Below are 15,843 nucleotides of genomic sequence, written 5' to 3' on the forward strand. Positions count from 1 at the left end.
CCTGTACTGTTCCCTCACTCTTAATCTGTACAATTCATAATGCTGTTAAAATACAGCATTAACTGAAAGAAACCAAACTTAGCATTATACCTGAAAGAATTAAGACATCTTTCATTTACCCGTTTACATTTTGTATGTTTTCCTACTTTTTGGCTTTGACTTACACACTTGCATAACGATTTTACAAAGTATTATAAACATCAAACATTTCTGTTCCCTTTCAATTTCACACAGGCTAAGCTTCTTGGCTTTTTATTCCATGAAGTAACAAACAGATGCACAGAGAATAAAATGAGATGCTTCAGACTCACAGTTTTCAAATTACACCAGCCTTGTGATGATGCAAGTGTTCCCTTTGGGTTGCAAGGGCACTCTGCTGTTAACATCTCTTCCTTCTTCCCCCACACCCACCCCCTTACTGATGGGTATCATTCTGTCCCTCACATTGTTTCTAAGATCCTCTCCAACAGTCCAAAGAAATTCTGACGTACCCACTCTATCAGCAGTTTCCATGTTCAGAGCAGGATCTCTTCATCTTCAACTCCTGTTGCCTACCACCTTGTTTCAGGTTAACAAAAACCTCCTCCAGCATCACCTTTCCAAGAATTTTACTCTAAACATAACCTTCAATTTTCTTAAGTAACCTCCCTCTTCCTCATTCACCTGGTCTTTTGCTTAGGCTCCCTGTACCTGCAGTCCCACCCATGGGCTTTTTTTGATTTCCCTCCTACATACTTTTCAATCATTATGCTCTTCCCAAGCATCTCCCCCATTGCTGCCTTAGGCCTCTGTTCTCTCTTACTTCTAGATCACATTTCATAGAGCCTCTTTCAACTCTGAATGACTTGCCAAGGAAAATGTAACCGAGCTGTCTCCCCTTCCCTTTCTCATGAAAGCTACAAGGGATACTTCTATTTCAGAAAAATTAGAAGGTGCAAATCCAGAGTATCAGCTCCGTGTCCCTCTCTTAACTAGCAGTTCTACTCCTGTACATTGTGTGTTTCTATAAAGGATCGTATGTACACTGCCATGTGTACAGACTTGGAAGCCAGATAAAAACCACCTTTTATTTTCCTACAGAGTACTTACGACTCTGCAAGGAGTTCCCTTTATCCTTTCACTTAACAGCAGTCCCAAATTACCTGAAAATCAGAATGGCAAATCTGACTCCAGCTACTAGTTTCTGAAACAAATCACATTATCAGCATGTGGAGTCACACCTGCACCAAAGGCACGTCTGCTTGGCCCATCTGCATGCAGCATTTCACAAAACAACTTATTTCTCATTGTGCTAGTGCAGGCAGGCTCCTTTGAGAGCACGCTGCAAAGATTGATTGTACTGCTTGATTTTTTGGGGTAACTGTTATACTTAAGACGCAGGCTCTGTATAGTCTGATATTGAATTTCTCCAGCTTCTGACAAAAACCAGAGTGTATTTAAACATAGTATATAATGACTTAATACATTAACCTTTTTACTTAATCACTTAACACCAGTGATGGTCAGACTTCCCGTATTTACTCCTTAGGATCTAAGCAAAAGACCCATCTTACTCCCAGCAAAATGCTTTCAACTGTATGTGGTAGGAGAAATTAAGAACCCAAGTGCGTGATTACCACCTTCAGATAATTTTTTGTGATATGAGACAGTGTTGTTTTCAATTACATTTCTTTAATGAGATGCATCCTTTCAGCCCAGCTGTGCTAGTACAGTACAGTTTTAGGAATAATTTTCACATGTCCTTAAGTTTCTTCAGTATATACTTTAATTCCTTAGGTGACAGTCCTGTCAGACTAGAAAAAAAATTACATAGTAAACAAACATCATGATATGGGCCTTCCATTTTCCCTGCGTTTGATCACCTCTCCTACGCATTAGCATTGATGTTGTTCCCTTCTAATAACTCAAGTCCTTCTCTAAACCATTTCCTCCCACTCTCCCTATGTAAAGAAATATTTCAGCCCTTGTAAATAAATCTGATCACAGCTGAAGATAAATAACATTTAGTGCTACAGCAGACGAGCCTGTAGACAGCTACACACAGAAGCTTCAACAGAATCAAGAAAAAACACAAAAATTCAGGCCATCTCCAAATGTAAGAAACCATGGTAATTAGACTCAAACTCATGGGCATTTATAAGTAATAAAATCTATTTCAGTAATTTGAAAACATTCCTATTTTATAGTTCCTCCTGAAATATTTATTTTTTAAACAGGGTAAATCTATAGCAGAGTAATTAAACAAACCGAGGAGCATTATCAAAGTATTAGTGACAGTGTGTAGACATCAAAAATCACAAGAAAAAAAACACATCATGGCATAGTCTAGGAGGGAATTATCAGCATTTGTTTGTTCAGTGTTTCAATTAACTAAAACATGCTTATTCTTTACCCATATTGTCATTACCTCCATGGCAAGGCACAATGCCAAGTACTACACGATATATATACACCCCCCCCCACACACACAGTAATTTTATAATTAAAGCAAAGATGGTTGCAATAGCTTTGAGCATCCATGCCAAGGGGCACCCAATTTTCCTTGCTGCATTTAGCAAGACAGAGGGCAAATCTCTGTCTCCAACAATTTACTCTGTGACTACAGCAGGGATGGTCGTACAGTGTGAAGGTTGCACACACCTTCCCTGCCCAGCACTCCAATATAGACACAAACTAAGCCCTTTTTCCCTACCTTTATGTCTGCAGTGACATGAGGAGGTAGGTTTATATAGCTGCGGTGGTTTTAAATACCATTAAAAGCAGCAATAACACAGGAAGACGTAGTGGCAGACTTAAATGCAGCTGTAAAACTCCAGGAGGGAGTTCTGGGTGCAGACAGTTTGCTGTCACCTCTGCCATGCAACTGGCATCTGGGCCAGCTGGATTATAACTGTGCGTGCCACGCAGAATAGGTTAGCTCCCTTTTTTCCCCCTTTCACACATTTCACTAGACTCATGAACAAAATAAAAGGTGAGATGAAAAAAGCTGCCTTCTCGTTTTACCAGTAAAGGCCAAAAAGTAAATCCTGAGCGGCCAACGTGAGCTTCTCTCACCTCTTTCTCCCTGTTGAGCAGCACCAGCTGGCTGTCGGTCAGGATGCAGTACTTCCTCTCCCATGTTGTTGTTTCAGTGTAGGGGGACTGGCCGCAGGACAGTCTGTGTGTAGGTGGTCCTTTCACATCTGTGAACAGAAAACAGTGAATCATTAGCATGTGTCATGAACCACCTTCTTTGCTTTTGCTGTTCTGCAGCTAGATGCGAACCAAAACTGCAATTCGTACTTAGCAGTGCCTGTTTCAGCATATTAAAAGACAAAATGCTAATCCTGGGAGGCACCCATGTGGAACACTACCTGAGGTACACTATGAATACTTATTTATCTATAGCATGACTTACAAAAATGGCAATACCTGAGATGAATATAAATGTCTTTGTCAAAGACTGAAATATAATTAAAAAAAATCACCCAAGAGTTCTCACAGAATCACAGAATTGTCTAGGTTGGAAAAGACCTTGAAGATCATCCAGTCCAACCATCAAGCCAACAATTCTCTCATGAGAACCTAATCTTCCCTCCCCTCCCTTCTCAAAACTGATATTAAATGGGGTAGGGCCCTGAATGTACTCTAAATCTTAATAAATTAGATTTTTTTTGAACTAAGGATAGAGAGACGAAGGGAGGGAGGGAGAAGCCCTTTAATTGAGAAGGGCTTACTAGCATCTTTTGGTAGGGAAGCTATCTGATTAAATTGCGTCAGATAGGAGTCTTCCAGAATTTTTCATTTAGCCACGGCCACTATAGTGACAAAAACTCAACACAAAAAAACCAAACCTCCACCCCCCCAACCAATCAAAACAAAATCCAACTTGTTTGGCTCCCAGTGCTGATCTTTTAAAATTTATTTTAAAAATCAATTCCCTTAAGTCTCTCAGGCTTGCGCTACATATCACATTGTGCCTCTCACTACTAGGAAGTTTTCCCCAAGACTGGGAAAGGAAATCACACGAACAAGTGCAGCAGACAGACTTCACTGCCAAGCAGCCAAGCTCAAACGCAGAGAAAGCTGTGGAGTAGCAAGGTACGCTGTCAGTGCTACGAGAAGAGTGGGTGCAAAGAAGGCTCCCCTAGGAATACAAGTGTGCAGGCAACTTATAAAAATCTCTTTACAGGAGACAGAAATACTGTACGAGTAATAGAAAACAGGACGTATACAACAGAGGCACAGGTAGCACCATTTATATACATTTAGAAAACAGTTTCAAGTCATCTCATTCTAAAGCTTTGAGATTAACTTGTGGTTGCTTTGTAACATTAAGTTTCATTTTTATCTTGCACTCTAGTTCTGTACAACTTTACTAAAGTGATCTAAAAATCAGCCACTCTCAATGTATATGCTGGAGATTCCTGAAGTGCCTGGACCACCTCTAAGGGGTCTAAATCAGACACTGCAAAAATCAAGGGGCTTGCTGCATAGGAGTCCAGGACCTCCTTCAACTATTTCAGGAGCCCATTAGGCAAAAATGAGTGTTCAAAACCAAAGTGTTTTGTAACATTAGCTTTCTTTTAGTACACGTGCTACTAACCCAGTGCTTGCACAGAGGTAGAAATGCTTCTTGTAGCTTCTACCCAGCTTCACCACTAGAGGCCAGCGAATCCTCAAACACCCAGCACCTTCCCAGCTGCAAGGAAGAGCGCAAGTCCAAACACAAGCATGAAACGTTGAGTAATGAACCCCTCCGACTGACTTCACTCCTTGCAGACCCTCTGTATGCCAAATCCCACCCAGTTATTAAAAAAGCTGGAACATCTTCGCGCTCTTTTCCTGTATATACTAGCAACTTTGCCTCCACATTGAAGAGAATGTGGTAACTTCAAAAGCCAGGGAGCATTAACCTGAAAGATGGTTTTCAGGACCTAGTTCAAGCTCATGTTGCATTAGGATTTTTGTGATCATTCAGAATAATGCTTGAAACAGGCAATCTGATACCTTAAGACAAAGAAAAGGACTGCATGGCTCCTACTGCTCTGAATAATAAAGAAATGCACCTTTGCTCCTTTAATTACAGGTAAAATAACTCAGGAAAGCTCAGACCCAGAATCAGGCTCCACACTGTTACCTCTCCTAACAAAGCTCCGTTCCCAATAGTGACAAGCAACGCTGTGTGGCTCAAAATTGTCCAAAACTCTACTTGGGCCTAAGCATAATTAAGGGAAACCACCACAACCTCTGTGATGCAAAAGTGCATTTGTGCAAACTCCTGGAGCACAACAGGCTCTCTCACAAGTTTTGTATCTGTCCATCTTATAGACATTAACCCTCCAGGTAGATTTCTGGCACAACTTCAACTCACATTTATCATGGCGTCCAACCAAAAACCTAACCAGATGCAAAATAAAACCACTATTGCTCCTGCTTAGACCTTGGTTTCCCAAACAGCAGCACATGAACCCTACCTGCACCTAAGTATGACAAACCTATGAGCAACGGGCTGACAGAGGGAAGATGAGCAAGAAGGATGAAGCCATGGGCTCCTGGCACGAGTGTGCAACAGAAACGTGAAGACCAGAACTCTGGGGATCTAGTCTCTTGGGTAATGAAAACACATGATGAATCATCAAGGGGAAAAAAGGATGAAGGCGTCACCCATCCCGCTCATGTGGGTGGGCTAGCAGCGGGAGAGTGCCTCCAGCTGCTACACTGAGTGATAACCAAGTAAACTATATTTTGAACTGCCGGTGGACTTTCTCACGGCAAAAGAAAACCCTTCTGGCCCATTAGGTCCAATGCAGAATCTACACTCACGACTCGCCCAGACCCAAAAGACTCACATTATTGTTTCTACGAACTACAGGCCTTGGCAGGATACCATCCACTGATCTATGGGCTGCACAAAGGAATTAAGAGAACAGAACGACTTCTTCCACTGCAATAACAACTCCAGGACTTAACTGAGTCATCAGGCGCTGCGGGCCAGCCACGGTTCTGCTGCCAAGTGGGTTGGCTATGTCAGAACAGCTTTCCACAGGCTGCTGGCAGAGTAACATGCCATCTTGGTGTCTGGAGCTGTCAATCACCACTAGAAAACACCACAGCATTAATATTTGTGTTTGTATTGGTATCCTTTTGAACACATGTCGGGACACAGCCCCACCACCCCTGCAGGCTGACCAAGTGCTCTCTTCAACAAAGAGGAGCAGTTGCAAGCTGGTTTTCTGATGTATCAGATCCTGTAACTTCAGTCCTTGCCCGAGGCTGATGCTACAAGCCCATCTCACAAACTAGACAGATGCTGAATACACGTTACAAGAAAACTCGCTGCAACAAAAATTGCAGCGTAGCTTTGGCACATTTGTCCTACCTATTTAAATTATTTCTCAGCTAGCCTTTCTGCATGGTTGACCTCTTCAGAGCCTCTCGCAACAGCTGTAACTTCAAAACTTACTCTGAAATATGTTACCAGTTTAGACTGAAGGCTCTTTGGGACTTTACACAGTATCACATACACATTTGGTTGCTTCACAAACCCTGTTCTGCTTTCCGGTACTCTTCATCTTCAGTTTTCATTTTACATTCTTGGCTCCAAATTTTCACATGAATGTAATAAAACCCACCAACCTCTTCCACTAATGCCCCATAAAACTAATTTACCACCACTGTTTGAATTGCTATGGAAGTGAACAGCAGAAAGTCCATGTGTAACTAGGACCACTTACACTTTTGGAACAGACCAAAAGTCAGGGCTGTCCTTTCTCACGTTGGGGCTACTATCTATCAGCTCACACAGGAAAGATTGTGCTTTGGAGGGTAACCCACTGATGAACACAGTTTCAGACAGGAGATGGAGAAAAGAGATCAGGGCCATGCATCTGAAAGCTCTGAGTTTGCAGATGTTACGTGTGGGATGGGCTCATGCAGCCACACACCTAAATATGAAAGTTCTGGTGACAGAAGATTTCTTTCTCTGGTCTGATGCAATCCTTTCCATTCTGCATCATTACAATGAGGCATTCAAGCAAGCAGATCAGTTAGTCTACACACAGGATTAAAGGTCATGCCTTATGTGCCTTCAAATGCTAATATCAGTTAAGTAACAGCTTGGAAAAAATCCCCTTCTCGGTACATCCTCCCCTGCTGAACTGAGAAGAGCATCACTGCCCGCCTGCCACATCTGACATAGCTGAAGATTGGAAACTGTGTTGTTTTTCCTCAGGGCTCTGAAATGCCATTAGGCATGTTATAGATATCCACAAAGCTCCCTTTCTCTCAGCCAACTGACAACTTGTACCTTATTATTCTTTAAGTACAGAGCTTATTTTAAAAAAAGGGGGGAAAAAATGGAACAGTTATGCCATAATCACATTACAACAAAAAAAAGTGTTGACTGGTGCAGGGTGAGGGAACAAGGAAAGAAGCAGCCAGTGCCAAGTTGATCCCCACAGAAAGGGTAAGACATTTTATGAAAACTGACGGCAGCTTGGTAGTATTTGGGGAGTAGTACTAGTGCTATCAGATGGGAACATTTCTGAATATTCTATTGCAAGTATGCAAGAATTTTTTTTTTTAAATACCAAATGCATTTGCAAGTGGAGAATACCTTCCAAAAAGCAGGCAATGGGCAGAATCAGAAAATTATTTCCAAGAGATGATGGGCATTCCAGTGCCATTTAGTTCCCAACAGCTCTTCTAGAACCAGAAGAGCAGCATCTTCTCTCCTCTCCAGAGCTAGTGAAAAGCACAGAATTAGCAGAAATCAGGCCAAGAAAACTACATTAAAGGTAAATTGATGCCTTCAGCCTCTTTGCCAAAAAGCGCTCCCTACCTACCATCAGTAAAAGCACAGAAATAAACCTCCATCCCAGTGATGACAAGAGCACCCCTGGCATGTGTCAAAGCTCCTTTTTTGAACCACACTCTTCCTATGGTGAAATCAAAGGCTTACTGAAGTACTTGCCAGATTTTCATCAACTTTATTAGGGTCCGTATTCCGTTCCTAGTATTTCCAATAAGGAGCTGCCAAGCAGCTGAGTAACTAATGTAGTGGCCAAGTTTGTATGCAGGGAGGATTTTTTTTTTTCCCTTGAAGAGAGATTAGTAGGAGCCCTAACACCTTTTGACAACACGTCTACTTGTCCAATGTCAGTGTTTCCATGGTGTTTGATGTACTTACCATAGAGACAGAACTCAGAGAACTTTAGGTAAGTGCTGTCATCTGAGAGCTTGTTGATACCCCGACCTACCCAGCTGCGCATGAGCCCGCGGTCCAGTTCGAATAATCATCAGTTTGAACCTTCATCAAGCAGTTGAAGAGAAGCTGTAACAAGCCTTACTATTGACATGAAGCTTCAAAGACAAATAGCAATTAAAAGCCCTTCGCTAAACTTACACCCTCTCGAAAAGCTGATGAAGCTCATGATTCAAGGGAAAGATATGGCAGAAAGAGAAATATACCACGTCTCAACACGTTTCCTTCCCTTAAACCCGCATCTGGTAATAAAGCATGATTTCCACAAAAGAAGTCACTCATGTGAGTGAAAATAAACAGCAACAGCACAGTTATGCGACATACAGCTGTGTGTGTATATGCAACTATTTCGGACAGCTGTGTGATGCTCAGATGAAGATCTGCAGGATCTGGATTTAAAACAGAAGAGAATTCAAGCACTGCTGCCCTGAGAACAGACACAGGCGTCGGAGCAACCCTGGCTGGGCTAAAAGAGGGACAATCTCTCAACATTTACACAGAGCAGATGACGACAGAGGTCAGTTGCTGAGGGTCTGCTAGGAAAAGCACAATCAAGACAACTTCCACTTTCTCTCATGCTGATATATATAGCTTTTGTTTACATTTCTTATTTCTCAAACCAGCTCCCAGCCATACCCAATGGTTTTGATCTAAGCAGGACTGCAGACAGACACTGTCAGAAACAACTATTCAGAGAAAACCTATCATGATGCACAAACTCACTTGGGAGAAGGGGACACTCATCCTTCAAGCTTGTACGGACAACCACCACAATGTCCCAAGACAGAACACACAATGCTGATGACTAATTGTATAATATGATAAGAAAAATTCAGCACGTACTGTGTGTGGTAATGCAGGGACTCGCATGCTACAGAGAAAACATGACACCCTTAGGGTTGATTAATTCTTCTTTGAATCACAACACACTTAGAGATATGACCAGTACATATTACAGAAATAATACCATTAATCCTGCCATTTTATTGCAAATCATAATATGGGCAATGACTGAAGTTTTCTAGGAAGCTTCTTGTGGCTACTGTGAGATATGGCATTGCTCACTTGCCCCTCTAAATCACCGTGTGGCATGGCTCCAGTTAAGAGGTACCTACATTTTCGTGGTCAGCAACAGATCTCTCTGGTGAAGTAGGTGTTATTTTAAGTGTAGAAAGCGCGAGCAGATCCTTTGGGATGGGAGGCACGCTATTTATGTATGATGTTATTACAGCGGTAAGTATCTAGTGTGAATTCTTTCTGTTATATTTAATAGCCACGCTCAACAAACTACACATGCACCGCCTAGCCCTCAATTCAGCTGAATCCAGTTGCTCTCCTCCAGCAGCTGCATGCAGCGATAACCAAGTTCTTGCACGGAAACCTAATATCGCGGGTAGGAGGTAAAGAAAGCTTAGTCCAACAATCAGATTTCAAAGGTCTCGAAAGCTCTCACGCCAGCTGGTTACAGCCAAAAGGCTACCTGGAAAACCCATTCTGCACAGAATAAAGCCATAAAAGGTTTAAGTAGGTGAAAATGGTGTTTTAGAAGCTGGCAGAAGCCATCACCAGCGCCATGACTTTCTCGGATTCCAACGTATTTGGCACTGAAACACAAATTCTTCACAAGATCTTTAATTTTTCTAGTAGAGGCCAATCTTGCCAATCTAACCTATTAACTTTCCACTATTCTTTTATTGAGTGGCAGTGATCAGGCACAGTCTGGTTTTCCATTATCCCAATGGAGAGCCTCATAAGCCACAGATTGACATAAAAACTGTTCAGTCAGGTGCAGTCTTCATTCCCTGTACCCTCATAGAAATGTCACCATGGCAATTTTTTTGCTTATTGTGTGTGCTTCCATTTCCCTACCATCAGTATGTCAACTCTGGGTGAAGGAATCTCTATAAATTTAGAGATGAGAAGTCTGAAGGTATCTGCTGCTCACTGCTTTATGGGTAAGGTTTTGAGGATTTTTCCCTCCTCTGAATGAGGACTGAGTCTCTTCTGCAAACAGATAAGGGCTCAGCTTTTTTCCACCAGCTGCTGTAAAGCTTTAATGAGATCTGTGATGGGGTGGGAGAAGGGTTGCCTCTCTGCTTGGAATTTCTCGCATGCAGCAATCTCACCTCAACACAGAGAAAGCAAGATTAACCTTTCAAGCTCAAAGAGTGAGCATCAACATTTTGTTCACTACCAGAGCTACCAGCCAGATTCTTAAATTTCTTGCAGAAGTTCTGCATTAAAAAAAAAATTAAAAAAATAAAAATCTAACGAGCAATTTTTATGTGGGAAGGTCTAAGCCATCAGATGAACGAATACCTAATAGCCAGCCAAGGGCTGTCTCCTTTGCAACCAGCAGGAGACAAAATACAGAATGCTACTGTTCAATGAGCCTGGCATCTCCCAGAAGGATGAGCTCTTGCTGCCTCTCCTCTCTGTTACTGACATCATTCCCACCTCTTCATTCCTTCCCTAGGAGAGATTTAGACTTGTTTGTACAAGAGACGGCGGGCAGCGAGCAAGGTACAGCAGGCTCACTCCCCCAGCTGAGCTCTCAGACGGCTCTGCCAATTTAACTTGGTCCCGAGTCAGTACATCTGCCCTATACTTGCAACGTCGCCACTTTGCCTATCAAAAGCTCAGTAGTTTTCACACCAAGGCTGAGACTTCGGTAGAGATCAGCCAAGATTTCCCCTCTCATTTCCCCGTAACACATGCAATTCAAAAACCAAACCTTTCCCAAGACCTGTGCTAACATGTTTACCACCCTCAGCCCCTAATATTTGCTAAAAGGGTTCAGTGTTCCCCAGTACCCAAGCACCCTGTGGAAGCTCGAGTGCACAATTTCAGTTAGGCCACAACCATGCAAGCAGTTTCACCGAGATTTTCTTTTCAAAAGGGAAAATTATGGAGTCGTTCCAAAGAAGAAACCGCAAGTCTTAAAATCTTACGAGTAGTTTAGCGAGCAGATGCTGAGTGTGCCAACAGTCTCGAGCTTTCTCGCAAAGTCCTAAAAAACGAGAGCTAAGGAGCTAGCAGCAGAAGCAGAAATTAAGCATAAAGCTAAAATTGGCCTGGCAGGGTAATTCTGATTAGAAAGCAGAAAGTTGCACCAGCTCACTGTCACTGTGCAGCTTCTTTGAGCAAAAGGTGTGGGAGCTCTTAATAGCAGTTTAAAGCTGCCAATTAGCTTGAACACTGCTGAGCTCTTCTAAGCTTCTTACATGCCGCACAGCCGATTGCTAAACTTACAAAGGGTAACTGATCCCCGCTTCCCTCGGCTGTGCCTCCCTCTCCGTCCCTGTTCTCATGGTCTGTACCCAGCCAGGTTCGTGACAGACAGCGTGAAAGATGTGTCTATCGGGAGACATCAGCACCTTCTCGAATGGATCGGTGCCAGCAACCTCAGATCATGCAATCATCCGCACACTTCGTAGCTCAACAAGTGGAACCAGAAAACACAACCCCAGCAAGGTGGGGACCTTACAAAACACGCAGGTGCGCTTCATGCTCAGCCCAGCCTCCCATGCGCGCCCGCAAACAAGCAGCTCATTGTGCAGCCTTGTAAGTCTCATGACATCACCACAGCAGAAGCTGCTATCTGTGTAAAAAAACAATTTGGTTCCCAGGATACCTAAGATTTCAAATAACCCGCAGTTGCTCAAAGCCATCGCTGTGACCCTTCCTACAATACTAAGCAGGTTTTCCTTCCTTCTTATTCAGTTCTCGTTCCCTGCCCAGGACCACTCATCTTTGCTCCTGAATATTAAGTACATTTTTCTCTCACAGTTAAATTCCCACTTGGCCTACAAAACGCTTTGGAATCTCAAAACAGAAATGGTTATTACAAACCTGTAGAGAGGATTATAAAAGATTACATGCCCCTATTACATAGCTGCCAAGTTCTGAGAAGATTCTCAAGTGACACTTCTCCCCAAAGCAAGGAGAGGCTTTCGTGAGAGGTTTAGGAAGCGGAAAATGAAGAATAGCAGAAAAGTTAATTATTCGTGGGAGAAAAAAAATCTGCCATTTTTCCTCTTAATTTATGCATGGTTCTTTTCTTACCCAGCTCCATACCCTTCCCTCTGTTCTTTTCTCTGTACTGCTTGCTCTCACCAACCCCTAATCTCCATTTTACAGCCTCTTCAGCACTGAGCATCCAGACTGGGCTGTTCTTTCTTGATTCTTTATTCTTTGCAGCAGTGCAGGAAGAAGACGAGAGGAAAAGCATTCTGAACTTAAAAAGGACCTCGGCCCAAGGCAGCTGTGAAAAAAACCAAACCAACCAACAATTTAAAAGTAATCTCTGCTCAGTTCCTGCACAGTTTTTGTGTGTACATGAGCACAAAAAAAAGTACGAATGCAGCTGCGGAAAAAACCAAACCAACCAAAAATTTAAAAGCAAACTCTGCTCAGTTCCTGCACATTTTTTGTGTGCACACTAGTACAAAAAAAGTACTAATGTACTTGTGGTCAAAGCCAAACATGTGTACTGCAAGCAGTGCATGGAGCTTGGCCAAAGCACCATTACCAAAGGTTCACAGACAGCTTTACCCCCCCACACTTGCCAACGAGGCATCAACCAGCTGATGTTTATCTGTCACAGATCGGCTTCAAGAGAGCAAGACCCTTTTGCTTTCTTCTGCCAAGGAGGGAGTTATGGGAAGAGCAAAATGTAGAGCATTTCTGCGGAGACAAGAACGAGCCACAGGAACAGGCAAGGTGATGAGATAGTGACCACAAGTTCAAATTGAGCAACTGAAAAACAAACACACCATCTTCCAGGCTTTCACATGCAGTCTGAATTACACCATGCAGGCTATTTCTTTTAGAAGCTTTCATCTTTGGCTTTCCTTCAAGAAAACAGATCTATTCATTGTCACTGATCTGAACAATCTCAGCCCATAAACTTCATTTCTCAAAACAATGGCAGGATTGCTGAATTAAACCTTAAACCTACCTCTAGAGAAACACAGCCTCTGTAGTCTCAAAAACCAACCCTCCCCGTGTCTGCTGGGTTTCATGGTGAGAGAGAAGAAAAAAGGAAAAATAAAGAATTTTTAAAAAATAAATAAATCACAAAGCTCTCACATGATGCTCTCCCATACCTGGGAGTTTTAAATGCTCAGTCACCCTGCCATCACTGCACAGCCTGTTGCTGCTGTACTCTTTTAGTTATTTTCAACGTGAATGTTTCTTGAAGCCTGAGTATTCATCAGTGACTAGGGGCTTCTTTTGGGTTGTTTTTTGCCTCAACAGACTTTTGGGAAAACAAAATATAGGAGTTCCAACCACCACTGATGTCTCAGACAGACAAGTTTATTTCCCTTGTTGAAGGGAGAGTTCACAGGACACTAAAATCTACTACAACGATGTGCATTTTTTTGCATATTATCCAGGTCATTCAAGCATATGGGCTAAACTTAGCTTTCGTATTTTAACCACTTAAAACAAATGACTTCGTAAGGGACCACCTCAAGGGATTCAAATATAATGTAAAAGCAGCCCTGCAGTACACCCGGTGCTATTTAAAAAGATCCACTCTGCTTCCTTCTGGCATCTTCAAAATGTTTTCAGAAGAACCTGGAACCAGCTATTATACATCAATTCGTTGATTTGACCTACTTAAAAACAAAACCCCATACAAAAGCACCAGAACACTCCTCATCCTATTTTTCTCCCCAACATCTGACAAGTCGTCATAAATCTCAGTAATGCCATGCTAATATACCGAGGATTGGACTTTTTTCATCCTTTAAAGATGGTTCAGACACAAAACTTTAGAGGAAGGAGACCAGATCTTACACAAATGCAATGGGGATTCCGAGCCATATTTACGTTTATGCAAAGAGATGTCTTATTGCAAAAACCTGAATCCCACATTTAATCCAGTATAGCAAGGTAACGACCTGTAATACCTCTTCTATCAGCTCTAACCTCTAGTTAAAGGTTATATGAGGTTAGTTTCCCTTTGTAATTTGACCCAGCTATTGTACCTGTTTTGAGGGAGGGAAAGCTGGCTTCGGGAGAAAAATCCACTTTGGTTAAGCATAAGGAGGTCACCACCAATTTGGCCAAGGCAGGACACTGAGTTGCTGGCTCAGATCAAGGCTCTGGAGCCTCCTGACTCAGAGCGCTTTGATCTCCTTATTGCCACATGATGTCAATATTTGTAAATTAAAGCTCAAGTTTGTTCCGAACTTTCAGAATATAGTGGGTAGTACTTTCTTCTTGCCTACTCTATACGATGTTGAGGGAAACTAACTGTGAAAGAAAGAGGCAACGTGGGAAGAAATAACAGTGCCAGGGCGGAGAAATTGCAAGTGCTGAGCTAACACTGTGTCAGGAGAAGTACATTCTTGTAGACCAGCTCGGTGTGGACATCTCAGCCCTGCTGAGATCAAGGCTCCAGAGATACCACCAAAACAGGCGGAGCAGGTTTACTATGCTTTTGGCAGACCCAAATAAGTATGATTAATGTATCCTTTGATGATGGGCTAGCTAATTAAAAGGATCTGTAGCTAGGGCACAGTATTTCTGGTATTCTTTAGCTGGGTTTTCCCTCTACTTAATATCTTTCCTCCTCTCTCCAGTAGGCTAGGCTATGAAGAATAAAGGCAACCCCACATCCTCACCCCAAACACCCTCCACCCTAGAACCCATGCCTACTTATTTTTCTTCCTTAATCCTGCTACATTGCCCAAAACCTGCAAAATATAAAGCTTATGAGGACTAAACCTTTCATTATTCACGGCGCTGTTTTTTTATCTGATGTTTAGTGGTAATGCCACAAATCCCCTGAGCGCAAACATGCACTTGCTCCCAAATGTTTTCCCTGCCATATATTTTGCGAACTGGCATCATGAAGCCCCCCCAGCAAATCCAACCCCCCTTCTATCAGAAGGGTAAAGCCACAGGTGCTCATCTCCAAAATCCTAGAAGGAGAATGAACCCAGTAAGGATAAGTAACCAGCAGAGAGAAAACATCTTTCCTATAGCAACACTAAGCAGAAATTTATAGGTCACAACCCTGCAGAAACAGGCCTGATAACATCTAATTAGCAGAGCCACTGCACAACTGCATTTTGTAATAGTAAATCCAACCAGACCAGGAGGAAAGGGAGAGGAGAATCTTTATATAAATATTATATTTTTCATCCAGTTTGAAGAGATTTGCTTTGTGTTACTGTTTTGTGGGATTCCCTCCCTGCAGGAATAATCAACCCACACAAGTGATTTTATGAGTTATTACTGAAATTCATTTCGTTCCTATTGGGAAACAATTTAAAAGGGCAGCAGAGATTTTTATTAATTAATTTATTTTTAAATTGAAATGCTAAGAATTCTGTTTGCTGCCAGAAGATGGGTGGAGAAGGTAAGGAAAGTTCATGTACCCAAGAGACTATTAACTAGAACCAACTTGGACAATACATTTGAGAAGCATTTCCTTCCAGCTACTGTAGATAGCTGTCCTTAGCATGCCTTTACTTAAGCAGCCAATTTTCCACCACTGAGTACAATGAGATTTCAAAACACACACGAAATCAGAGTATAAACAGACACAAACATCCACTTAGTGATATAACAAAAGAAAATAC

The 15,843-nt window shown here is 42.3% G+C and overlaps 1 protein-coding gene across 7 annotated transcripts in view; it reads right to left on the reverse strand.

Moving 5' to 3' along the window:
* Nucleotides 1–15,843, reverse strand: part of RASAL2 (RAS protein activator like 2) — a 186,962-nt gene that overhangs the window by 99,876 nt on the left and 71,243 nt on the right. For all 7 annotated transcript variants that reach the window (XM_074833003.1, XM_074833002.1, XM_074833001.1 and 4 more), the window contains exon 2: nt 3,055–3,182. In XM_074833003.1, coding sequence (XP_074689104.1) covers nt 3,055–3,182 — 128 coding nt within the window. The remainder of the gene's footprint in view (nt 1–3,054; nt 3,183–15,843) is intronic.

The sequence above is a fragment of the Strix aluco genome, chromosome 8, assembly GCF_031877795.1.
Source record: "Strix aluco isolate bStrAlu1 chromosome 8, bStrAlu1.hap1, whole genome shotgun sequence".
Lineage (NCBI taxonomy): Eukaryota > Metazoa > Chordata > Aves > Strigiformes > Strigidae > Strix > Strix aluco.